At 46.4% G+C, this 27,988-nt stretch overlaps 1 protein-coding gene across 2 annotated transcripts in view; it reads left to right on the forward strand.

Annotated features, from left to right (window-relative positions):
• CYP4V2 (cytochrome P450 family 4 subfamily V member 2) overlaps nucleotides 1-27,988 on the forward strand; it is a 344,463-nt gene that overhangs the window by 181,035 nt on the left and 135,440 nt on the right. For both annotated transcript variants that reach the window (XM_085641978.1, XM_085641977.1), the window contains exon 4: nucleotides 7,526-7,716. In XM_085641978.1, the coding sequence (XP_085498104.1) occupies nucleotides 7,526-7,716 (191 nt within the window). The remainder of the gene's footprint in view (nucleotides 1-7,525; nucleotides 7,717-27,988) is intronic.

Raw genomic sequence — 27,988 nt, forward strand, 5'->3', positions numbered from 1 at the left:
ACTGCTTATGACCTCACATGTTACGTCACTCATGACATGGTCAATGACATCACTCATGACATCTCAAATGACATCGCTGATGACATCATCCACAGAACCACTCTCACACACACACTCACACCCCTAGACAACCTCTCATACACCCACACAACTACTCACATTCCCATTCACAGACCCATATAAGTAATTACACAGCCACTTACTTATCCATAGAGCCCCTCACACTCTGACCCACTCACTCAGAGCCTGATCATACAACCATTCCCTCACACATACAGCCACTCACACAGCCACACACTCACCCATACAGCTACTGACACACCCAGTTATTAACCTAAACACACCAACTTACTCACCACAAAGCCACTCTACAGAGCCACTCACTCACCCATACAACCACTCACACACACACTCACTCACACACCCACTTAACCACTTACATACCTCTTCACACATCCATACAACCACTCACACAGCCACTCACCCATACAGCCAATCCCACAGACACTCATTCTTCCATTCAGCCACTTAATCACCAACTCGCTTAATCAAACACTCACTCATAAAGCCACTCACTCATCCATACAGCCACTTACAAACCCGTCACTCGCTTATAAAGCCATTCAGTCACCCACTCATTCACCCAGTCACTGACACACCCACTCACCCACCCATACAGCCACTCACACAGCCACCCACTCACCCACCCATACAGCCACTGACACACCTACTCACTCACCAATACTCCACCCACGCAGCCACTAAGTCACCCACACAGCTACTCAGACAGCCACTTATACACCCATACAGCTACTCACACATACCTTCTCACACACCTGTGCAGTCACTTAAACACCCACTCACACACAGATACACACAGTCACACAGCGACTCACATAAACTATGTTAAAAAAAGGAATCACTCATTAGGTGTGCACACAGTATACTAATATAACTTTTGCGGTATGTTAGTATATACATTTAACACACAAAAACGTTTAGAAAATACTCACGATCACTGGATGATGATATCAGTGATGTAATTTGAGATGTCATGAGTGATGTCACTGATCATGTCATGTGTGACGCAATATGTAAGATCATAAACAGTGCATTGCGGGGGCGTAAGTTATAGTTAGGTCACGTAACTGTAACTGCTGAATGTTACTGGTTTTGTATGAGTGAAATGTGAGTCTAAATATAACATCCCTGTAACCTTTTTTTTCCCAGTGAATTTCTAAGGTTTTTTCAGTTCTATTTCCTAACTATAACATCCCTGTGACCTTTGTTTGTTTCAGTGAATTTCTAAGTTTTTAAAAACTTCTATTTCCTACTTGTAACCTTTGAAAATGAATGTGTGAGCGAGTGCAAGAGTGCCTTAATGGGTGTGTGACTGGGTGGAAGTGTGTGTATGACTACCTGCATAAGTGTTTTACTGGGTGTGTGAGTGGGTGCATCACTGGCTAAGTGAGTCTCTGACAGTTTGAGTAGATGTCTAAGTGGGTGCATGAGTGTCTGAGCGGGTTAGTGACTGGGTGAATTAGTTTTTGAGTGGATTTGACACTTGAAAAAGACCTATAAAATGCCAAGTGAAGCTTGCAGCAAGAGAGCACAAACAGGGTCTGCACTAGTAGCCATCACCCACTTTTGAAGGACTATTTCTGTACGTGGTTGAGAAGGTTGTGTCAGTACTTGCCTACATATCTCAGAGAGTATAAGAGTACACCTCTATCAGTGCAATGAGATATTTATGTAAATATGCTGGTATGTAACTGCCTGCTATAATACCTCCATGGCTGTCTAAATGTGTATGTACGTGGCTGCACAAATACTTCAGTGCCTGTGTTAGGCAATAGAGAGCTATGCAGGTGTCACTGCAACTACCTTTGAGACTGCTGCATGCATAAATAGTTTCTGGTGAGTGACTGAATGTTTAAGTTCTTCTGTAGCTGTCTCTGTAACTAAAATAGAGGGTATATGCTTTTGTGAACATCTATGTCAATTGTTTTAGGGATGGCATACTCTATGTAGTACTTGGCATAGAGGCCTGCAAGTGCACAGGCAACTTATTCAACTCAAAAGACATCTGTTAATGTCTTAAGCACAAAACAGCATCCTTTATGACATACCTGCAGCATATTGTAGAAGTGTTTTATGTGCACTAAAACGTGGGTTTGGCATTTCAGAAAGGTAATGGCTGTTTTTAGAGAATGAAAAGGGAGTGATATTGTTTTTACTACACTTTTGGCTGTGTTCAGTGTTAGGGCCTTAAATATAGGTAAGTAGTAGGTCCCTACCTATTACCACTTTTTTAAAAAAGTGGTAATAGGTAGGGAAATGTATTTATATTTTACATTATAAATGTTTTAGGACTCACCAACGCAGCGCGCAAGCGCTGCTTAGAGGGACCTTTTGGAATCGCTCAGCAGTTTTGTTAAAACACGTGCATGTTTTGCACTGCTCCGTATGGGCACTCGTGCACGTTTGGCGTTTCCCTTGAGGGACGCCATCTGTTTGTAATTATCGCGCCTGGCGCTGCTTGATCCTGTAAGGTTAAGGCTGTCCATGGACTATCTGCCGCGCTCCACTGAAATTCCTTTGAGTGGTGCCCTCAGTATACATCCAGTATCCTGTTCGGCGTGGCCCTGTTTGCTTGTGCTGTCTCGGACCTTCTCTCTCTTCCCTGTCTCACCCTCTTCTGTCCTCCTGACCTCCTCATACGGCCTCGACACTGCTCTCTCCTCCACCCTCATCGCCGCCCTCCATGCTCAGCCTCCGCCCTCCCCTCCCCCACAGCTCTTCTCTAATTGCAGCGCTGTGTGCCTGCCCCAGAGCCACCGATCAATGTGTCGCTGTTCAAATGTTAATGCTAATTGTACAAGGGCTCCGGTGGCGAACCCTTCAGTGGCAGCGCCAATTAATCTCAGGTAAGGCCGGTTCTGACATTGTTCAAACCTACGTTTTAATACACATTGCAAATAAAAGGCATCCTAAAGTATTATCTCGCCATCTACTGGTCATTGCTGACACAAACAGCCGCTCTCCATGCTCACTATCTTCGATGCACTGTGCCAACACTGGCCTTTTCAACCAACATTGCGACCCCATTTCCTGTCTTGTGCAGCGCGGAGTTCGTTCCTGGACGTCTTTGCCATCTTACTATGCACATATTTTGATGGTTCTGGATCAGACACAGGCAGTTATTCTGCTATTCCATGTCCCACTATATTATCCTTCACATTCAATTTGTAACTTGACTAGGTGTCAATGTATTCCCTGTCTTGTGTCCATGTATTTACTGTCCCAGTGTCAATGTATTACCTGGGTCGGTCTCTGCGTATTGCCTGACTCAGTGTCAGATTCTTCCTTATGTCAATGTATTCTGGACTCCAGTGCCAGTGTTTTCCTATTTCCTGTGGCACTGTATTTACTGCCCCAGTGTCACTGCACTCCCTCTTTCAGTATCGGTGATCTCCGTGCGCATTTGTGTTCTCTGTCTCAGTGCTAGTGTATTTCTATTCCATGTGTCACTGAATTCGGTGACCCAGTCTCACTGTACCCCATGTCCCAGTGTCAATATGGTCCCTGTGTGTTTTCCATGTCTCAGTATCAGTAGCGTTATATTCCCTGTCTTTGTTTTCCCTGTCTTACTTTCAGTGTATTCTGTGTGTCTGTGTTCTTCCTGTCTCAGTTTTAGTGTATTTGCTATGTCTGTGCTTTTCCTGTGTCTGTGGCTGAGTTTTCTCTGACCGGTGGGGCCTCTACAGTCACTCACTTAACAGGCTCCTGAAAGGTCAGTAAGTCTTGGGCAGTCAGTCACATGTGATGCCTATATCTCAGAGAGGCTACCAGATTTAACGCTGTCTAAACACTTATAAGGTCCCAAAGGTGAGACCTATTGGCTATGCCAATGATTGTTATATATAAGTTTACGGGCATGCACCGCAGTAGCTTCATAAATTGTTTTGTGAAATTCTCCAAAAGTACAGCAGGGACAGGTATCACTAAGTTTAAATGCAATGTTTACCCTATTTAACTGCTGTACCCAAAAAGAATCATCTGTGCATCATAATGTATGATCCTGCCAAATTTAATGTAAATCAGTTTACCTGTTTTTGCGTTGCGTCAAATACAATAGTCTATGGAAAATGCATTGGAGTAAAAATGCGCTTTGGGACCACCCTTTTTTATCTTTGCACCCCCTCAACGATTCACCATAAAAATTGACTTCATCTCAACATGTAGAAAATGCTATAGGTCTGAATTGTTTTGTGGTGATTTGTCAAATGGTTGGAAAGTTATTAGGGAGCTTAAAATCCAAGGAATTCCTATCTGTAGAAATACTAACTATAACTAGACAATGACAATCCGATTTAAGGTGATTTCTTTCTTTTATCTATTGCATATGTTATGTATTTGGTTATTGATTTTCATAAACATGTGAACATAGATGTGTCTATTAGATGTTCATGTAGCAATTCTCAAACTTTACATATGCAGTCTAGTTTATTTTTTGGGCTTCCTTGTACTTTTTGTAGGATTGTGCTACATATGAAGCTCAAAGTCATGAGACGGGTTTCATTTTGCGACCCATTGAGAATAGCCAGCACTCACAGAGATGGCGGCCTGCTGGTGTCAGCAGACCATCGTCTGTGACTGCTTTTCAATAAAGCAGTTTTTAAAAAAATTGTGACCATTTTCCTTAAAGGAAAACAGGATGCATTTAAAAAGTAAAAATGAAATGTTTCAGTTTAATGTTTTCCATGGGACCACTGTCTGCTCTCAAAAAACATTTTCGCTGCCAATCACAAAGGGGAAGGTGTTCACCGTTTGCGACTGGCTTACCACCAATTTGCAATAGGTGGTAAATGCGATTGTTTTGAGACAGCATTTGTAGTCACAAAAAAATCTTACATCCCCAAGTGACTTGCTATTAGGAAGGGATGCCCTTGGCACACCCCTTCCTAATAGCAAGTCACAAAAGCTACTTTGCAACAACCCTTGTTAGCAGTCTCAAACGAGACGATTTCCCTTTTGCAACTGTTAAAAACAGTTTTACATCTGGCCCTCATAGTTCTACTCGTTTATTGAGTAATGTGTACAAAAGAAGCTTGGATGATGTCATCAGTGAGTGAGGTCATGAGCAGAGCATGGCGGTGGCGCAAGTTATAGTTCGCTCTGCTAACTATAACTGGTGATTTTTTTTTTTCCAGTTCAAAACATAAATGTTGTCACTGACATATATTTGAAATGTCACGTTAACCTTTGTTTTTGTCAGTGGGTAGTTATAGTTACGTGTGTTGTTAATAACTTTGATGCCATTTGCGAATCTCCACAAAACGTTCCAAAAAGGTGCTATTTTTCTACTAGTTTGTTCATAGAGGTTTCAGGGTGCTCCATCAAGCAGGGGCCAAGAAGAAAGCGGGGCGTCAAAACATAAATTCCCATGTATTTTCCATAGACTTCTTTTAGCAACAATTGCTGAATGGATTTATACCAACTTTGGCAGGAAGCTAGATCTAAAGGCCTGATTTAGATCTTGGCGGACGGGATACTCTGTCACAGCAGCAATGGATATACCGTCCACCAAAATATAAATCCTATTGTCAACCAAAATATAAATCCCATTATTTCCAATGGGATTTATATTTCAGCAGATGGGATATCCATCACCGCCAAGATCTAAATCAGGCCCTTAGTCCACAGATAATGATGTTTGTGATTTGGTGTAAATCCATTCAGTAGTTAAATTAATGAAGTTTGAAAATAAATATAGATATCTGGACGGTTGAGTTTGAGGGACTTTCCCAAGAGTCCCTATAACCCAATAAAAAAAATAGAATGCTTTGATTGGCTGAGGGAGATTTTTTTCCCTTAGCCCAATTTGCTCCTTCGGAAGTCAGACTCCAGTGAGAGCGAGCACTCTGATTGGCTGCTAGCAACATGGGAAAAATGTGTCTGGCAACCAGTACAGGACTCTGGGACTTAGACCCCTGTCCTTAACATGTAATTTGTTTTTATAGGAGGTCAGGGTAGAGATACTCTGATCCCTAAGCCACATGGGTGGGAGGGCCCGAAGGGACCCCACTGTAGCCCAAAGCAAACAAAAAACAAATTGTCATAAATTGCCACAATCCCATGGGACTTCATGGGATCATAAAAAAAAAAAGAAGAAAATGGTGGCCAGAGCCGCTTTGTTTTATTAATAGGAGGGAGCACACAGCCCCCCTCCCATATCCTTTACAGGCTCCGGGAAGCCTGCCCCTGGGGCTGAAATGATTGAATATGAAGCGAGGAGCCACGTGGCATCCCTCGTCGTGCCATCTGAAACTCCGGGAAGCCCATCCCGAGCCAAAATTTCTCATAATGGGAGGAGGCACAGAGCTATCGGAGGCCCTGGAGAGCCCACTCCCGGGTCGAAACCTACTGAAAATGGGAAGGGGGCCAGAAAAGGCTTTAGGAGGGGGGTTGTATGGCCCCCTCCCCTTTAATTTTAGTAGTGGCCTTGGGGGATGGGGATCTCCGTGCCCAACAAGTCTCGGGTAGTGGGGCCACTTGGTCCCCCTCCCCATTCATTTTGAAAAAGAGCCCTGGGAGATAGCGTCCCCAGGGGATGGCATCCCCAGGGCCCTAGCAAGCGTCAGAGGGTGGCTGTGTATCCCTTCTTCCCTTTATTTTAATTGGTGGCCTTGGGAGGCGGGGTTCCTAGAGCCTAACTAGGCTCAGGGAGGGAGGCCACATGCCCCCCCTTTCATTAACAAAAAGGCTCTGTAGGATGGGATCCCCAGGCCCTAAGAAGGCTAGGGGAGGGGAGCCATCCAGCCCCCCTACCCTTTAAAAAACATAAGGCCCTATGGCCAACCCTTGTGAGTGCGGCTTGGGTTGGCTTTACGTATGGTAATAAAATATTATTTTCTGTTAAAAAAAAAAAACTAGAATTCACTGAAAAAAAAACCAAGGTTAAACAACCATAGTTAGGTGAATATGTCAGTGACTGCATTAATGTTTTGAACTAAAACAAACGCACAGAAATTCACCAGTTCTAGTTAGCAGAGATAACTATAATTTGTGCCCCTGCTATGCTCTGCAAATGACCTCACAATCAACATCACTCGTGACATATTCTAGTACATCATTTATGACATCACTGATGACATCTCAAATGACAGTGAATTTCTGTGTTTAAGTTCAAAACGTTAATGTTGTCACTGACATATTCATCTAACTATAACGTTACGGTAACCTATGTGTTTTTCAGTGAATAAAAATATATGTGTGGAGAATGAGATTTCCAGTCAGATAACTATGTATATGTTGTATATTGCAGAAAAAATAAAAAGATGATCTCACTGCATTTTTATTATGTAGTACTCTATGTATGCACGTCATGCCCTCAGATACTTCGTTTCCAATAGACAGAGATCCTAATTGCACCCTTCTTGTCATAGTTTTGGTAACAGACTAGTTAAATTTATGATTAGCTGATTTTGCCTTAGTATAACATGCGTTTCTGCTTTGTTTGCAGCACTGGAAACAAATGGCGTTCAAGGAGAAAAATGTTAACCCCAACATTTCATTTTGCAATTTTAGAAGAGTTTCTTGAGGTTATGAATGAACAGTCTAAAATATTGGTTAAAAAACTTGAAAAACAAGTTGATAAAGAAGCATTTAACTGTTTCATGGATGTCACTTTTTGTGCGTTGGACATTATCTCTGGTGAGTATTGATGATCTTGGTACCATTCTAAGGTTCCCCAGAATGCATGGCTAGCGGTTGAGATTAACCCTCTGGGTGCTTATAAAATACTCGTTGTCAATTTTTATAATTCATTTGATAAGGTATCTACAAATGAACATTTATGTAGACTTAACGACTTTTTAGATCTATATAGGGAGAATCAATTTAGTCAGTTTTCAATTATTCTATTAGGTGATTTTAATATTCATTTGTGTAAAAAAAAGTGTCAGGTTTTCGATGAACTTGGGCCAGGAAGTAGCCCAGGGACCCACTGCGAACATTCTCCTCAAGGGGGATACTTGGAGTTTTTTTAGCTGACTTTGGCTTGGCCCTCCCAAATATATCAAAAGTTGGTGAGGACATCCCTTCTTTTAAGGGTAGAGGGTTGCTCTCCACTATTGATTTTATTTTTGTTAATACAACCCTAATTCCCCCTGTTTTGGACTATACTGCTAGATGGTCTCACTAGAGCGACCACAACCCAATTTATATTAGTCTGAGAGAGTGTTTGAAGACCACAACAATGGTAGAACCAGGGACCCTGGCTCCTAAGATAAAAACTAGGGATCAAGGCCGCAGATTGAAATGGGCTAAGGTGGTACCAGACCTTTTTTTAGGTGGCCTGTTAAACACTGTAGGGACTGAGATTGCTATTTGTCAAGATAGTTCTCAAGGTGGAGCAGTGATTGCCGTTGCCTTTGATAGGATCTGTAAGCAGATAGCCAGAGCCCTCTCCCTACCCAATAAAGTGGGAACCCACAAGATAGAGACGTGGTTCGACCATAACTGTACTATTGCCCATCAGAAATTATTACGTGCCCTGAAAGAAAAACCCCGGGACAGAAACTTAATAGTTAGGGCAAGGCTAGAGTATAATCAGGCCGAGCGTACACGCAAACTGGAAATTAAACAAGAGGCCTTGGAGGCTCTGTCGATGTGATTAAGAATAGCGCTAAATTTTGGAAGATCATAAACTGACCGTTCTTTTCTGGTCAAGAGAGTAACGTCGTTGAATGTAAAATCCCAGAAGAATTATGGGTTAACCATTTCAAACATATTTATAGCGACCAGAATGATCAGGCAAACACAGGGCCCACGTGTTTACCCGGTGCATACAGGTTGCACGTCTGCGAACAGGAAGTGGCTGTAGCCATAGCCCAAGTGACGAGCAATAAAGCCCCGGGGCCTGACCGGGTTCCTGCCGATCTTTTTAAATCAGATATTCCCTTATGGGCTAAGTTATTGGCTAATGTTTTACATATAGTATGTAAAACGGGAATGCCTAAGTCTTGGTCGACATCAATCATTGTCCCAGTATTCAAAAATGGTGAAAGAGGGGACCCAGGGTGTTACAGGCCCATTTCACTGCTTGATTCTATGCTTAAGGTGATGGGGAGAGTGGTTCTCTGCAGGTTAACCGGTTGGATCAATGAACGTGGTATTCTGTCTAATCTCCAATATGGATTTAGGAAGGGCAGAATCACCCTGGATCAGTGCCTTAACCTATACTTATTAATAGGGAAATACGCAGTAGCTAAAAAAGGGACCCTCCACCTCGCGTTTATGAATCTATCCTCTGAGTTTGACCGAGTAAATAGATCAAAGCTTTGGGATCTGTTGTTAGCAATGGGTATGGATAAGAACATCGTGTTTTTTCTGTATGATCTGCATAGGGATTTATCGGCAGCAGTAAGGTTTGACCAAATGGGTAATTTAACACAGAGGATTGATATAACTAGAGGAGTCAGACAGGGCTGTATCCTGGCTCCTCTGTTGTTCACCCTCTACATCAATAACCTAGATTTGGTCTTGTGTAGCGCTGCCAGGGATATCCCTCGTGTGGGGAATCGTTTGATCCCTGCATTACTTTATGCAGACGATGCGGCCCTATGGGCACATACCGCGGTGCGGCTCCAGCATTTGTTTTCCTCATTTGCCGATTTTATGGGTTCCTTGGACCTAAATGTAAATCTTTCCAAATCACAGTCATGAGCATGGGAGAAAGGCCCAGTAAAATGAAGAGGGTTAGGTGTGACGGAAATGAAATAACCAGGGTCTCTTCATTTCCGTACCTAGGCGTCTTATTTGATGAGAGGTGCTCTTCGGCCCCGCAGAGGAGAGCACAGAAAATCGCCATGGCATGCTCCTGAGGTGCGGTACTTGATTTTGCTCGAAGGCTGGGTGCCAAACCAATTAAGGCAATGATACAGATATACAAATCCAAGTGTATTGCCATTGCAAAATATGGATCTGATATTTGGGGGTATAGAAATTGCATAAAACTTTAATTGGTGAAAAACAAATTTCTAAGAAGTCTGCTCTCAGTCCCCAGTCCATGCCCTCGTTTTCAGTCCATGAAGAATTGGGTGTTGGTTATGTGTCTGACTTAATCAAAATGGCCCCTTTTCTTAAATGGAATTTGATCTGGTGTAACCCAGAATTAGTGCTGAACCAAGAGATTATCTGCAATTGTATCGCACTATGGTTTACTCATGTGAGCAGCATAGCAAGGGCACTGGGTCGCCCAGAGGTCTTTGACAACCCTGGAATAATATGTAAAAAAGATCTGGGGTAGGCAAAGTCTTCGTTTTTGCGTTTGGCATCTGCAGAAAGAGAGGCAATAGAGCTATCAAAACCAACAGTCCGTGCCCATCAGATCTTAAAAACGTCTTTAATGATGGAGCCTTATTTGGACATAGTCCCTCCCGATTTCCGTCTCACACCGGAGGAAGGACCCCTCACACCAGTCAGGAAGGTTCGCAACCTTGGGGTGATCATCGATGACGACCTCCAGATGGTGTCTCAGGCAAGTAAGATTGCCAATGTCTGCTTTGCCCTGCTGCGGCTACTTCGGAGTATCCTTCCCCTGCTCCCTAGGGAGTCGCTACAGTGGTACGCAGCACAGTATTAAGCAGACTTGACTACTGCAACTCCCTTTATCTGGGGGCTCCGCAGTATATCCTCCAAGGACTGCTGAGGATTCAGTCAGCCGCAGCCAAGCTAGTGCTTTATAGGCGACGCTGTTCCTCGTTGGCCAGAGCACTAAGGGACCTACATTGGCTTCCTGTGGGGGAAAGGGTCGTTTTTAAGTCCTTATGCCTAACTTTTAGAGCAATACATGGACTGGGCCCAGCCCCTCTACAGGATAAGTTTGCCCGCTACCTACCAAGCAGGCAACTCCGCTCTTCTACAGCTGATCTTTTGGTGATTCCGAGATTCAAGCGCACTAGGGTAGGCGGAAGATCCTTCAGCATAGTAGCATCCGGCCTGTGGAACAAGCTCTCTGCGAACCTGCGACAGTGTAAATCCCTACTTGAATTTCGTAAGGGACTTAAGACCTGGTTATATCCTAAAGCTTAATCTAGGCAGGTTTTCTTCCTGACTCTCCCTCTGTCACCTTTTGATGATGTCTTTAGTCAAAAGCGCCAAGATGCCCGTAGGGCGATAGTCGCGCTATATAAGCTCCACATCAATCAATCAATCAATCAATCAAGCCTCGACATCGCTTTCTCCTGACGAGGTTTAGGTTTAACATTTTACACCTTTTATTGGCCGAACCCTTGGGCTGGAACAAGTCACAGGATCTGGGACCCTGTTCTTGTGATAGCTTTTTGAGGCAAGATACTCTGCATTTCTTAATGTTTTGTGACCACTACTTGCGGATTCGGAAGCTTTTTATTTTTCCCATTTTAAAAGATAAAGGCTTTGTGCAGGTTAGACCAGCCTTAACATATCTACAGACGTTGAATAGCCTTTGGGAAACATTTAATATTGCTAGTTTTATAGTTGCAGCAGTTAGAGCAAGGAGAAAAAGAAATTAGATCGTAATTGCCAATTTCTCTGTATAATGGATTCTCCCTTTTATATTATGTATTTTAAATTTCACTGATGAATTTTTAGAGCTGTATTTTATTAATGATGGATTTTGAGTGTTATATGTTTTGTACGTGTTGGGTATTTTAACATGCTTTTAAGATTTTGAATAATCGAATAAAGTTATTTTGACTAACTGCATGGTTAAATCAACCCTGGGTGGGTAATCCTTAGTTTTTTCAGTCAGTCAAAATTACTTTATTTGGTTACTTAAAACCATAAAAGCATTCTACACAATAAGAAAGGTTAAAAACAATAATATGACTTAAGCTAACACCAGGAATATTGCACAGGTTACATAATCAAGGTAGACAGTTAAAATACGACTTTAAAACCAGTTATATAAAAAAATAATTGTTATATTCTAGATCATGGGTATCAATCTCACTTTTTTCCTCCGTATTCTAACTGCTGCTGTTAAGAAACTGTTATGTTAAAAATTTCCCAGACATTGGTCAGCATCTGTAAGTATATAAGCGCTGGTTTCGCCTGTAAAAATCCTTTGCCCTTTAAAATTGGAAAAATATAACTTTTCCGACTGTGCAAAAAATGCTCACAGAATAAAACAAAGTGCAATGTGTCCTGGGTGGAGAAATTATCACATGTACAGACACCCAGGTCCTCCTCCCTTCTCCATGCCTGAGGTTCGGCAAGTAGAAAATGTAACTGGTTCAGCCTAGATCTTACTAGGGAGGAAGCAATGATTCGAGTTGGTTACCACATTTAAATAAAATTCAATTGCACAAGACGTTTTTAACAATTGATGGGCAAGTACCGTTGGTTTTACCAGCTCCCTTGCCTCTCTTTCCATAAGTGCCATATATAGGTAAGATTTCTTGGCCCACTGCACATCTCCCTTCACTAAATTACCTGGAGAGTTAAATAATTCAGGCCGTCCTAAATGCACTGCCAGCTTTTCAGGTAGCTCAACCAAGGGATACTGCTTGCTTGGTCTAAAGCTAGACAATCGCGCAAGATTTCACGATTCATTTTGAGGTCAGGATTTAACCAAATTGCTATCTGTTAGACCTGACATCCTTGGCGTGGGTTTTTTCCCCTATTTTTTGCCTCTGCTACCTGGATTTTTGACGCTGTGCTGGATTTCGTTTTGCTGGTTTAGATGCTTTGGACACTCTGCCACTGCTAATCAGTGTCAGAGTGTAAGTGCTCCCTGTGTAAAATATCACATTGATTGGATATACCTGATTGGCATATTTGTATCACCATGAAGTCCCTAGTAAAGTGCACTGTGTGTGCCAGGGCTGGTGATGACAGATGCTACTAGTGGGCCTGCAGCGCTGATTGCGCCCCCACATGAGTAGCCCTAAAATGGTGTCTCAGGCCTACCACCGCAGGCCTGCCTGCAGTCCCTGGACTGCCATGTCCTCCTGGCCAGTGTCCACCCTGGCCGGGCCTAACCCTTCCCTTTTTGTGCACATCAGTCATCCCTATGGAAGGCCCAAGGTACCCCCCTGGGCAGGGTGCACTGTATGTAAAAGGTAGAGCATGTATTAGTGCAGGTACCATGCTCTGGTAGTGAACAGCGGCCATTTTGTGTGTTCACTGCTGCAAGGTTATCTTGCTCCATAGGCTAACATGGGGAGGCTGGTGCCAATGGCTATCAGCCTACCTTCCCATAGGAACAAGATAAGACATGAGTGTTTGATATCCCTGAGCTCAGCATTTAATAACACATCTTTTAGGAGAGGTTGTTTCTAAATCCTGAGTTGGATAACAGTACTTTTTAGAGAGTAGCTGTTCTCTTGTCTGACCCTTCTGTGTGCCTGGGCATGCTTGTGGATTGACTGTCTGGTTTGAGAGTGACAGGGGCTGGGGATCCCCCAGGAGGTTGGCTGAGTCAGCCCTTTGCTGAATGACTGCATTTGCAAGTAGAGTGGAGGGAGGATATAGCACCTGGGAGTGAATAGGGATGTGCCTGCCTGCCACAATGCTGGCTCCACCTCCTGCTGGGCGGCTGACGACTCTGCCCCTCACTCTGAAAGGAAAGAAGAAGCCAGGAAAACAAAGTGCTCCAGCAACACCCAGAACTGGATCAGACCGGGCTCAGGACCCACTTGCACAAAGACTTCAAAGACTTTTAGGGGTATAAGTAAAGGACCCCTGACAACAGAAAATTAGATTCTACAATCAAGAGGAACCTCTGCTGAAGGACGGACCGCTGAAGGACTAAAGGAAGATTGCCTTGCTGTGTGCTCTAAGGGCTGACCTGTCCTACTGTACAACTGAAGCTGAGGAGGAGAAGGGACTTTGCTGTGTGCTGTGACCCTGCCTACTTGACCTAAATAAGACTTTGCTGTGTGCTGTGTCTTCAACTCTGAATCTCCAAGGGCCTGAGAAGAGCTGGCCTCCTGTTTGGCAACCCAGGGACATAAAGGTTGCAGAGACTGCAAGACTTTGTTGTGCCCCGTGAAGTGCTTGGCTGCTCTCCGCTTTGCTTGAGCGCCGCGCTGATTCTTGCCTGAAATCGGCTGCCGTGAGGAAAAGATCGACGTGCTCATCGGCACGTGTATTGCTGTGGCCAAGAGATCGTGGGCGTCCCCTGAGCTGCTGCGAAGCTTGGTGGCGTCTCGATCGACCCGCTGACTCTAGGTGCCTCGAAACATCCTGCCCGCATTTCACCGCCACGGCCCTGGGCCCGAAATCGCTTCGAAGCTGTGTCTCCCCGTTCCGCAAAGCCGCGGAGAAAGAAGCGAGAAGGCCGCGACCTGATTGGTTGGCGGCGGAGGCTTGGCCGGAGGAGCCGCGCTGTGATTGGCTGACACCCGATGACGTCCGACGTCGTCACTGGAGGCTCGTCGAGGGAGCCACGACCTGATTGGTCCATCGCTCGCGAGTGGCAGGAACCCGGCCCGCATCCTGGTGAGTCTGAATCGGGAGGGAGAACCTCGTCAATTGCAGGGGTGTTCCTTTCCATTCCCGAACGTCCCGTGTAGCATGTGGGGGCCCGGGGACTGCCGCCCAGTCTGTCATCGCTTGATTACTAACGGAGGGGCAGCCGAAGAAGGAGCGCTTCAGTCATAAGCGCGGGGGCACAACAGTGGAACGTGCCTTAAGTACTGAGAGCCTACAAACGTATTCTTTGTCATAATTCACACGAGAGACTAGAGACTATCCTTTTATATTCCTAACAACCCAAGAAAGCGAATAATGTGCAATACTATGACAATTGATTTTTGCTGCTGAAACTAGATAAAGTTATATTTTTGATATACTCACCTGTGTGGTCTACATTTGTGGTGTACCGAGGGGGTCATTGTGGTTGTTACTTGCAAATACGTTACACATTGCCTTGGGGATAAGCCTGTCTGCTCGAGCCAAGCTACCTAGAGGGTGAGCAGGGGTTATCTACCGTGTGTGTCCCTGTACCCTGACTAGAAGCAAGGGTCCCTATTAGGTCTAAGGTACTTACCTCTGCCAACTAGAGACCCCAAGATCTAACATTGGTGGTCAGCGGTGCGGATCAGAACCAGTATTTGCACTTGACCTACAGTGATTCTTTGTACATCACTAGTCTAGTTAGCAGTTGCATTGCACAAAGTTTTTGAAACCTATTTTTGGAAGGCCTAGGAAGCATCATGTCTCTGAATGGAGTAGGCGAGGAGATGGAATTGCAATTTGAAGTAAAGGAGTTGCTCACATACAAAAAGGAGCATCTGAGGCAATTCTGCAAGCAGCTAGGATGCCCAGTGAAGGGCAGCGCTAACAAAGAAGAGCTACAGAAAGCTCTAAGGGCCTGGTGGGAGGCCAAACATGTTGTGCCAGAGGATTTGACTGGAGAGGAAGGTGCACAGGAGCATGGATTTGGATCCAGTGATTTGCCAGTGAATAGGCCAGCGTCTAGGGCTGGCAGCACCCCTTCCAGTAGGGGCCTCTCTCCAGAGGAGCTGGAGGAGAATCAGAGGATTAGGGCCCATGAGATTGAACTTTTTAAGCTCAAAGCTCAAGCAGAGGAAAGAAAATTGCGCCTTGACAGTGAAAAGAAGGCGGAGGAGAGGAGGAAGGCTCTTGCTTTGGAAGAGAGGAAACTCCAGTTGACTCATGAGTTGAGCATGAGGGAGCTGGACATTAAAGCCAAACAGGTGGAGTCCAGTCCTAATGGTGGCAGCGCACAACCAGTTCAGGCGGGTAAAGTATACATACCAAAAGATCTGGTACAGAATTATCAGAGGGGTGAGGATATTTATGCATGGTTTAGATCCTATGAGCTTGCCTTGAAGATGAATGAAGTGCCTGAAAAGAGTTGGGGGACAGGTTTGTGGAAGCATTTTGAGGCCTCTGGGAGGGATGTCTTAGCACCCTTAGAAGCAGCAGGTACCTTAACCTACCCCACTATGAAGGAGGCCTTATGCCTCAGGTATGGGCTTACACCAGAACAGTACCGCCAGAAGTTTAGGAACTTCAAGAAACTTGATTCAAGTACTTGGGTGGAGTGTGGGAGTATGTACACGCGTGCACTGGAAGGTTGGATAAAGGGCAGCAAAGTTACTGATTATGTGGGGTTGTGTCACTTGATTAGTTGGGAGCACTTGAGTAGTCTATGTGTTCCAGAGCTGCGCCAGCATCTTTTAGACAGCAAGTTAACTTATCCCAGTGAGCTTGCTAAAGAGGCAGACCGCTGGACTAGCATCAGGGTCAACAAAGGGGTGGTAAGTATCCCAGCCAAGGGTGGACAGGGTCCCCAGCAGAAAGGTGGGGAGGACAAGGGTAACAATAAGGAGTTCTCTAAAGGGCCCCAAAACAGTTCCCAGGAAAAGGAGTCCCAAGCCCCCAAGCCTAAGAAGTCTTGGCCCCATAAGGGCAGACAGGACAACAGACCACCGCCTACTTGCTATGCTTGTAGGGAAGTGGGGCACATCGCCCCTAAATGTCCCAAGAAGCCCCCAGCACCAGCTGCTGCTCCAGTCCCAGGGTTAGCTAGTGTAGCTTTGGGAGGGGATTTGATTTCCAGTGGGGAGGAGGGATTAGCTATGATGACCCTTGCCTCTTTAGGAGACCAAGAGATGGTCCAGGATACCTTGATACCCGCTAACACTAAGAAATACGGGCAAAAGGTGACCATCAATGGGAGGGAGATAGAGGCTCTCAGAGACACCGGGGCCAGTGTGACATCTGTCAGGTGTCAGTGGGTGTCTGAAGAGCAAGTCATTCCCAATGTGCTCCGCCCAGTAGTGGCAGCTGACACCTCAGTGCGCCTCTGCAAGATGGCGCGTGTTCCCTTTACATGGGGGGGGGGGGTCTCTGGTACCTTGGAAGTCTGTGTCAGTGATGCCTTGCCGGTAGATTGTCTGTTGGGTAACGACCTGGAGAGTTCTCCATGGAAGGACGTAGAGCATAGAACTCACTTGGAAATGTTGGGACTGCCAGCGTGGATCTGTGTATCTACACGTGCCATGACAGCCAGTAAGGGTGGATCAGTAGAACTGGAGCCTGGAACAATGGCCCAGGAACATGCCAGGAGAGGAAGGGGCAGAGGGCGCGGGAAGCCGGCCCCCACTGTTCCCACGGTCCAGGAGGAAGCAGAACCTGAGAGGGATGCCCTGGAACCTACAGGGGAACAGGTGGCCGAACTGGGGGAATTGCCTGAGCTGACCCATTGGCAGCAAGAGGGTGGTCCCTCCAGGGAGGAATTCTGCCAGGCTCAGAAGGAGTGCCCTTCTCTCATTGGTATGCGGCAGCAGGCTGCAGACCAGGCAGCAGGCCAGGGTCCAAGGAACATTTGATTTACTGGGAGGATGACTTACTTTATAGTGAGCCTAAGTTTGCTGAGCCCGGTGCAGCCCGTGTGCTGGTGGTGCCCGAGCGCTTCAGGAACTTCTTACTGGGTCTGGCTCATGACGTGCCTCTCGCAGGACATCTGGGGCAAGACAAGACCTATCACAGGCTTGTCACCCACTTTTACTGGCCCCAGATGAAGAAGCACGTCAGTACCTTTTGTAAGTCTTGCCAAACATGCCAAGCCAGTGGTAAGAGCGGAGGAAAGTGCGTGGTACCCCTCCAACCTTTTCCTGTGGTGAGCACCCCTTTTGAGCGGTTGGGCATTGATATCGTAGGGCCCCTGGACCCCAAGACTGCCTTAGGCAACAGGTTCATCCTGGTCTTGGTGGACCACGCCACCCGGTACCCGGAAGCAGTCCCTCTCAGGACAATCCCAGCCCCCGTGGTGGGCCGTGCATTGATGGGGATCTTTTCCCGCGTGGGGTTCCCCAGAGAGGTGGTCTCCGACCGGGGAACCAACTTTATCTCTAGGTACATGAAGTCTCTGTGGGAGGAGTGTGGGGTAACTTATAAGTTCACCACTCCTTACCACCCTCAAGGAAATGGGTTGGTTGAAAGGTTCAACCGCACCCTGAAAGGTATGATTATGGGCCTAGCGGAGCCCATGAGACGGAAGTGGGACGTCTTGTTACCATGCCTGTTGTTTGCCTACAGGGAGGTGCCTCAGAAGTCCTTAGGGTTCAGCCCCTTTGAACTGCTGTATGGCCACCCTGTTAGAGGACCTCTCACACTGGTGAAGGAGGGGTGGGAGAAATCCCGTGGGAAAACCCCCCTGGATGTGTTCAGCTACGTGCTGGCCATCCGCAACCAGACGCAGCACTTCAGGAAGCTCGCTCAAGAGAACCTAGAAGCCAGCCAAGAGGAGATGAAAAGATGGTACGACCAGAATACCACTCTGGTTGAATTTCAACCTGGGCAGAAAGTGTGGGTGATGGCGCCGGTGGAGCCTTGTGCGCTCCGTGACAAGTGGACCGGGCCATATGAGGTGGTAGAGCGCAAGAGTGAGGTGACCTGCCTGATCAACATGAAGACTCCTAGGCAGCCCCGGAGAGTCTTGCATGTGAACCGCCTCAAGCCCCACTTTGAGAGGTCTGAAGTGACAATGCTCATGGCTACAGATGATGGTGGGGAAGAGGATGGTGATCCTCTCCCTGACCTCCTGGCAGCCAAGGAGCAAGACGGGTCAGTGGATGGTGTGGTCCTCTCGCCCACCCTGACCCCAGAGCAGCAGAGAGACTGTCGCCAGGTGTTGGGTCAGTTTGCCTCCCTGTTCTCCCTGACCCCAGGTGTCACCAATTGGTGCGTCCATGATGTGGACACTGGAGATAGTCTGCCGGTGAAACAGAAGTTTTACAGAGTAGCTGACCAGGTCAGGGCCAGCATCAAGGAAGAAGTTGCCAAGATGTTGGCGCTAGGGGTAATTGAGCCCTCCAGCAGTCCCTGGGCTAGCCCAGTGGTCTTAGTTCCCAAGAAAGCTGCTACACCCGGTGGCCCGCCAGAACTTCGGTTTTGCGTGGACTACCGTGGGCTCAATGCGGTCACCAAGACTGACGCGCACCCCATCCCCAGAGCGGACGAGCTTGTGGATCGGTTGGGAGCTGCCAGATATCTAAGCACCTTTGATTTGACTTCAGGGTACTGGCAGATTGCCTTAACTGAGGGGGCAAAAGAGAGGTCGGCATTTTCAACACCAGAGGGGCATTTCCAGTTTCGCGTCATGCCCTTTGGATTGAAAAATGCCCCTGCCACCTTCCAGAGACTGGTCAACCGGGTACTGACCGGGCTGGAGCAATTCAGCGCTGCATACTTGGATGACATTGCTGTGTTCAGCTCCACTTGGGAGGAACACTTGCAACACCTCTGTGAAGCGTTGAAGGCTCTGCAGAAGGCAGGCCTCACTATCAAGGCCAGCAAGTGCCAGATAGGGCAGGGATCAGTGGTGTATTTGGGACACCAGGTGGGGAGCGGCCAGGTGGCGCCCCTACAGGCGAAGATTGATACCATTCTGGCTTGGGAACCCCCCAAGACCCAGACAGAGGTGAGAGCCTTTCTAGGACTCACCGGGTATTACAGACGGTTCATCAAGGGATATGGCACCATTGTTGCCCCCTTGACAGAACTAACCTCTAGAAATCAGCCCAGGAAAGTGAATTGGACCGAGGCCTGTCAAACTGCTTTTGATGCCCTGAAAACTGCAATGTGCACAGCACCGGTGCTTAAGGCACCTGACTTTGCCAGTGAGTTCATAGTGCAAACAGACGCTTCAGAGCAAGGTGTGGGAGCAGTACTCTCACAGATGGACGACGAGGGCGGGGACCAATCTGTAGCTTTCATTAGTAGGAGGCTACTCCCCAGGGAACAGAGGTGGAGTGCTATTGAAAGGGAAGCATTTGCTGTGGTCTGGGCGCTGAAGAAGTTGAGGCCCTACCTGTTTGGGACTCACTTCCGTGTTCAGACCGACCACAGGCCCCTCAGATGGTTAATGCAGATGAGGGGTGAGAATCCAAAACTGTTGAGGTGGTCCATCTCCCTACAGGGAATGGACTTCACGGTGGAACACCGTCCCGGTACAGAACACGCCAATGCTGATGGTCTGTCCAGGTTTTTCCGCCTTGGTGATGAGAACTCCCAAGAGGGTGGGTAGTTCTCCCCACTTTCAGCTGGAGGGGACACGTGTTAGACCTGACATCCTTGGCATGGGTTTTTTCCCCTATCTTTTGCCTCTGCTACCTGGATTTTTTGACGCTGTGCTGGATTTCGTTTTGCTGGTTTAGATGCTTTGGACACTCTGCCACTGCTAATCGGTGCCAGAGTGTAAGTGCTCCCTGTGTAAAATATCACATTGATTGGATATACCTGATTGGCATATTTGTATCACCATGAAGTCCCTAGTAAAGTGCACTGTGTGTGCCAGGGCTGGTGATGACAGATGCTGCTAGTGGGCCTGCAGCGCTGATTGCGCCACCCACATGAGTAGCCCTAAAATGGTGTCTCAGGCCTACCACCGCAGGCCTGCCTGCAGTCCCTGGACTGCCATGTCCTCCTGGCCAGTGTCCACCCTGGCCGGGCCTAACCCTTCCCTTTTTGTGCACATCAGTCATCCCTATGGATGGCCCAAGGTACCCCCCTGGGCAGGGTGCAGTGTATGTAAAAGGTAGAGCATGTACTAGTGCAGGTACCATGCTCTGGTAGTGAACAGCAGCCATTTTGTGTGTTCACTGCTGCAAGGTTATCTTGCTCCATAGGCTAACATGGGGGAGGCTGGTGCCAATGGCTATCAGCCTACCTTCCCATAGGAACAAGATAAGACATGAGTGTTTGATATCCCTGAGCTCAGCATTTAATAACACATCTTTTAGGAGAGGTTGTTTCTAAATCCTGAGTTGGAGAACAGTACTTTTTAGAGAGTAGCTGTTCTCTTGTCTGACCCTTCTGTGTGCCTGGGCATGCTTGTGGATTGACTGTCTGGTTTGAGAGTGACAGGGGCTGGGGATCCCCCAGGAGGTTGGCTGAGTCAGCCCTTTGCTGAATGACTGCATTTGCAAGTAGAGTGGAGGGAGGAGATAGCACCTGGGAGTGAATAGGGATGTGCCTGCCTGCCACAATGCTGGCTCCACCTCCTGCTGGGCGGCTGACGACTCTGCCCCTCACTCTGAAAGGAAAGAAGAAGCCAGGAAAACAAAGTGCTCCAGCAACACCCAGAACTGGATCAGACCGGGCTCAGGACCCACTTGCACAAAGACTTCAAAGACTTTTAGGGGTATAAGTAAAGGACCCCTGACAACAGAAAATTAGATTCTACAATTAAGAGGAACCTCTGCTGAAAGACGGACCGCTGAAGGACTAAAGGAAGATTGCCTTGCTGTGTGCTCTAAGGGCTGACCTGTCCTGCTGTACAACTGAAGCTGAGGAGGAGAAGGGACCTTTCTGTGTGCTGTGACCCTGCCTACTTGACCTAAATAAGAAATTGCTGTGTGCTGTGTCTTCAACTCTGAATCTCCAAGGGCCTGAGAAGAGCTGGCCTCCTGTTTGGCAACCCAGGGACATAAAGGTTGCCGAGACTGCAAGACTTTGTTGTGCCCCGTGAAGTGCTTGGCTGCTCTCCGCTTTGCTTGAGAGCGCCGCGCTGATTCTTGCCTGAAATCGGCTGCCGTGAGGAAAAGATCGACGTGCTCATCGGCACGTGTATTGCTGTGGCCAAGAGATCTTGGGCATCCCCTGAGCTGCTGCGAAGCTTGGTGGCGTCTCGATCGACCCGCTGACTCGGGGTGCCTCGAAACATCCTGCCTGTAATTCACCGCCACGGCCCTGGGCCCGAAATTGCTTCGAAGCTGTGTCTCCCTGTTCCTCAAAGCCGCGGAGAAAGAAGCGAGAAGGCCGTGACCTGATTGGTTGGCGGCGGAGGCTTGGCCGGAGGAGCCGCGCTGCGATTGGCCGACACCCGGTGACGTCCGACGTCGTCACTGGAGGCTCGTCGAGGGAGCCGCGACCTGATTGGTCCATCGCTCGCGAGTGGCAGGAACCCGGCCCGCATCCTGGTGAGTCTGAATCGGGAGGGAGAACCTCGTCAATTGCAGGGGTGTTCCTTTCCATTCCCGAACGTCCCGCGTAGCGTGTGGGGGCCCGGGGACTGCCGCCCAGTCTGCCATCGCTTGATTACTAACGGAGGGGCAGCCGAAGAAGGAGCGCTTCAGTCATAAGCGCGGGGGGCACAACAGTGGAACGTGCCTTAAGTACTGAGAGCCTACAAACGTATTCTTTGTCATAATTCACACGAGAGACTAGAGACTATCCTTTTATGTTCCTAACAACCCAAGAAAGCGAATAATGTGCAATACTATGATAATTGATTTTTGCTGCTGAAACTAGATAAAGTTATATTTTTGATATACTCACCTGTGTGGTCTACATTTGTGGTGTACCGAGGGGGTCATTGTGGTTGTTACTTGCAAATACGTTACACATTGCCTTGGGGATAAGCCTGTCTGCTCGAGCCAAGCTACCTAGAGGGTGAGCAGGGGTTATCTACCGTGTGTGTCCCTGTACCCTGACTAGAAGCAAGGGTCCCTATTTGGTCTAAGGTACTTACCTCTGCCAACTAGAGACCCCCAGATCTAACACTATCCATTTAAGTAAGGGTGCCATTCCAAATAGGTCAGCCACAAAACCTACCTCAGTCAGTCTCTTGATGGACTATATGTTGGTGTTGATTGTGGCACCGATAGCAAATTTCTTAAAAATTTATTTTCAACTATTTGGATTTCCTTTGATCTCTATAATCCCATATGTCCTAGCCATAGTTTGCAATAGTAATGTATTTTGCTCTGTATATATTTAACAGTGATTGTATTGGTTTTGCCCCTAGCCTACCCCAGGACCCCAGATGTGGATCTGGCCAATACATTTCTTTTTGCATTCATTTGCGGGGCCCATGTACCCCTATTGTCCAATATGACACCTAGGTAAGTAAATGTAGTGACCCTAGTGATCTTGTTTCGTTCACAATGGAGTGTTTTAGGCCTTCTGGGCCTGGAGCCACTTATCATTGAGTGAGATTTTGAGAAGTTTACACTTAAATCCAGAGATCTCATAAAAACAACAAAGTTAAAAGACACTGTAAACCAACGGCAGTTCTTGCTAATAGGGCAGCATCATCTGCGTATAGGAGGCCGGAATCAACCGTTCCCCCCCACACGTGGAATATCTTTACTGGCTTCCCCTAAAACGGAGTCCAGGTTGTTAATATATAGAGTAAAAAGTAGGGGGGCTAAAATGCATCCCGGCCTAACTACATTTATAATACGTATTCCCTGGGTACAATTTCCCCTTTGGTCGAATCTCACTGTGTCTGTCAGATCCCTGTGCAAATCGGCAAGGAAGTAAACAATGTTTTTGTCCACACCTAGTTTGATTAGTATTGCCCATAACTTGGATCTATTCACTCGGTCAAAGGCCGAGGAAAGATCCATGAACGCCAAATACAATATCCCCTTCTTGGTGATGGTAACTAATAGGTGCACATTCAAGCATTGGTCCGTGGTACCCCTTCCTTTCCTAAAGCCGTATTGCAGGTTTGATAATGTATCAGTTTCGTTTAACCAAACCGTAAGTTTACTGAGTACCACTCCTCCTAGCACCTTCACAGCAGAATCTATAAGTGAGATCGGTCTGTAGCAGCTTGGATCCCCTCTATTGCCCTTTTTAAAAACTGGTACAATGATTGACTCAGACCATGATCTAGGCAGGCCGAATTTACAGGCCATATTAAAAACATGAGCCAGAAGTTTTGACCATAGTGTCACATTAGATTTAAAAAGGCGGCCTTATTGCATGTCATTTGGTTAATGGCCTCTGCTACTTCTGATTCTATAAAAACCATGGTGTATACCTCGGCCTCAAACAGTGTATCTGAGGGTCCTTGATTCTCCTGATCGCCATATATAAGTTTAAAGTGATTAAACCATTCCTGCTCCGGCATATTGCATTCTAGAGCGCTACCCGTGGTTTCCTGAAAAAATGGCTTGTTAACTATTTCCCAGAACGTAACACTATTTTTGATGACGTCGATGGACAAGAGATCGTTCCACGCCTCGTTTTTAGTCTCTTCTTTGCGTGTATTTATGGCCAACTTATATGTTTTCCTGAAGGCTACTATTACATTTTTATCTTGTGGTTTGTGTTTTAGAGCCACCAACAACTTTTGGTGGGCAACTGTGCAATTATAGTCAAACCACCTCTCCCCTTTATTTATTCAGGAATTCCTTAAATGGGTGTTTAAGATCACAGGCCACCTGATTACAGATTTTAGCATACGCTATGAGGATCTCTTTGTCCCTTATATTATCATCTAGACAGAGATCAATCTCCATTCCCCCGGTGTACAATAAGTTCACATGGAAATCCACCGGAACTACCATACACCACTTGAGTCTACGGGCTTGGTCTTTAGTTTTTAAGTTAGGAGTGAGGACACATCTATTTGATTTTGGATTGGTCTTAGTGCCCCCACCACTATAATATGTATAGGATTGTGGTCACTGAAATGTGACCACTTGGTGGTATATCCAATCACCTGGGGGGTCAAGGCTGCATTAATAAAAATAATAATCAATAGTAGAATGCATTCCCCTTCCTTTAAATGTAGGAATGTCATCGCTATCATGTGAAGTATTAGGATATAATAGCCCAGATTCCGCTAGGGTGCCCTCTAAGAATCCACCTTGTAGTAAGTGTTCGAAGTGTATCTCCATGTAATTACCAGGGCCTAAACTGTCAATGACATGACAGTTCAATGGGCATCGATGTACGTTAAAATCACCTAAAACAATAACCGAATAGGCGGTAGTTTGCTTTCCATTATAAGACTCAAGGAAACGATTCAGACTGACCAGGTGTTCCTTTACAACAGTTCTGTCAAATGAATTATAAAAGTTAACGATAAGAATTTTAGGTGCATTAATAGGCGTGATCTGCACTGCTAGACAATTCGGTGAGCCTGAGTCCAGTTTACAGTGGTTACCTATAACCTTTAAGGAAATCAGGGTTATTAAACCAACCTTTGCCCTACCAGCTACAGATGGTCTTGCTGGCTCAAAATAGGTTGTGTAACCATCCATCCAAAAATTATTTTCAGTTTCCCAGGACACTTGAAGCCCTATCACGTCATACTCTTTTAAAAAACCTTTCCACCTTTCATCATCTATCTTATTTTTAAGTCCTGCTATATTCCAGCTTAATATCTTGGCTTGCTCCCCTATGTTAGCCTCCTCCCCCTGTATGGGTTTGGTAATAGGGTTCCTATGACTATCTCTAACTCTGATGTGCCCTTTCATAGAGAAACAATTGTCTAGTCAATCATTGCTAGCTGGCTCAAAGGGGCAAATCTATTTGTGGTTTCAAACCTGCTCTCTCTGGCCCTTTCTTCTGCTGCAGCAGTGAGGTTTGAATAACATTGGAGTGGGTTGATGGTATTTACAAGGAGGGGTTGGCCAGCGTTATTCATAGTTCTGGCAGTAGGCTTGAGGGACCATTCTCCTGCTGTGTGTCTTTGTGGTCCCTTACTATCTCTGCCCCAATCACCCATGTCCGGAGGATAAAAGAAACCCAATGGCAAGACTGTGAACCCTCCCAGGCCACAATTAGGGCTCTCCTGGAAAAGCCAGCCTGCTACATCTATCTGAAAAAAATTAATGACTATACAGTCACCATCATCTGTTTTAGGGCGACTTCCTACCCATCCCACTCGTCTGGCCATTATGACGTGTGGGGATGCTCTAGACCCCCCCTCAGAGAATTTATTACACCAGAACTTAACCTTGCGAATGAGTTCCTCGGTGGTCTCATTACTGTTTCTTTTGAGAGGGGGCACCCCTATTAAGACCGCTACCAGCGGGGTAGCCTCTGGTGGCAAATGCAGCCTTCCTTGCTTAGCAAACTCTCCTATGGCTATTTTGTTAGGCCCTGTCAGACATGGAATTTTAGTCTTCCCGTGGGTTGCAGTCACAACCCCCTCACCGGTACCACCCCTAAGCCCTTTAGTTACCTCAATGGATTTCATGGGCCCGGGAGTATTATGGTGGGTGACCTTCCCTCTTCAGATGTCATCTTATGGATGTTTAGAGGACCTATGCCATTATCAACCATGTAGGGTCTATTGGGTATGTTACCTGTGTCATTTTTGTCCTGCCTCCTACCCCCAATATTGCCATCCCTAAAACAACCCAATTTGGTCTCTATTCTGGATAACCTTTCCATCACACTATCTAATCCAGATTTAACGTAATTAAATTGGTCCTCCTTGAGCGACCCAACAAGAGTGTCAATATGTAACAAAACTTAATCCACAATTGCTGTACTGGGGTTAGAAGGTGGTGGCTCCACTGTAGTCTGGTGATCGTCACCCCCCTTCCGTATTAATAGATCCTTTATAACAGGGGCTGCTTTGAGGCCTTTTTAGGTCTCGCCTGAGACAGCTGATTAGCCAGAAATTGGTGCCAGGATGCTTGCTTCCGGTCCAGGGAAGACATGGCTTGGCAGTTTGGGCACAGGGTCAGACTGATTTGCATATGGCCATGGCTGAACTGGGGTGGCGGAGTGATCTAAAGAATGATGATATATTAAACCCAGATCAGTTGACTGGGGGTGAGTGCTTGCAATGTTCAACACTCCGTCCATCATCCCCTTTAGTTTGTTTTATATTTAATCATTTAAATACAGCCACTATATGTTGCACATAACTTGTGCAGCAAGACACTCCTCACCTGCCAACTGTTAGAGCAGAGGTCTTCAAACTTTTGTAGGTTGAGCCCCCCCTACTGAATCTTTTTAGATGTTGGGCCCCCCCCACCGCCTAACATAAATTTCAGGAACCTGGCACACTACACAATTGGCCGCCATGCGCGTATCATGGGCCATATCCGGCAAATAATGTTCACCACAATAAGAGTGTTTAGGACACTGCAGGTTTGTGAGTGGGTGTGGTGAAATGACAGAGGCTTATTACACAGCTCAAAACACAATTTTCCAAGATAAAATGTGTGCAAATTGTTTTTACTAGGATGCTTTGTTTTACACATGACATAGATTATTAACACCACCAACCTAAATGTGACAGTGTGCCTGCTTTTCACCACAGAGACGGTCAATCTGTGGATGGACTTTTACTACTGCCCTCCTCCGGTTGTGCTCCACATCCAGTCTTGAGCGGTACTTAGTCTTTGATACCGCAAGTGCTGAGAACCCAATCTCACATAAATAGGATGTGCTGAAAGGCAAGAGAGTTTTGATAGCAGCTTCTCTCAAAGCTGAATATTCTGCAGACATTTTTAGCCAAAACAGTGACTGTAAATTCTAAAAGTGTTTACATCTAACATTCAGAGATAGTGATGTGTGGTTTCACTGTTGTAACAAAGCAGCAGCCCACTAATTTTACAGCGAATATCTGATATCTTCCAATATCTCATAGACGAGGACCCATTTTGATCTAAACTTTTTTTTATGGTTGTTACAAGAAACAAAACATTTCTCTGCAAATAGTAATAGACTCTCTCACATCAATCACATTAAACAGAAATGAAACAAAACGGTATTTCCAAGAATCTGTTTAGGAATTATTCCAGGCCATCAGGGCAAAACAAAGTTGCCTCTATCAAGGGGCCCCCTGAAAGGCTGGATTGCAGAGCATGTAAATGTATCCTTTTGCAATTTAGGACAAAAACCTTGATGGGGCATGACATACCCATACTTGTGTACAGGGGCGCAACTAGACCCGAACTTCAGGTGGAGCCTAAGACTTCCAGCCAAGGCTGGCTCTAGCACTTATCGCACACAGTGCAACAGTCTGTTTTGGTGCCCCTCCTCCATTTCCTCCTTCTCCATGAATTCCCTCACTACCACTCACTAACAATGCACCTCATCTCTCTATAGCACCTTTCTGGCAAACATTTCATTTTTTTATAGCACTACTCATTGTTTACTCACACTCAGTTCTTTGATCTGCATTGTACACATTCTTTGTAGCAGGCACATTAACCCTCTGCGCTGTGTGGGTGGCAGGACTACCCATGTGAGTGCACGGTGAGCC

Source organism: Triturus cristatus, chromosome 2_2 (genome assembly GCF_964204655.1).
Source record: "Triturus cristatus chromosome 2_2, aTriCri1.1, whole genome shotgun sequence".
NCBI classification, from domain to species: domain Eukaryota; kingdom Metazoa; phylum Chordata; class Amphibia; order Caudata; family Salamandridae; genus Triturus; species Triturus cristatus.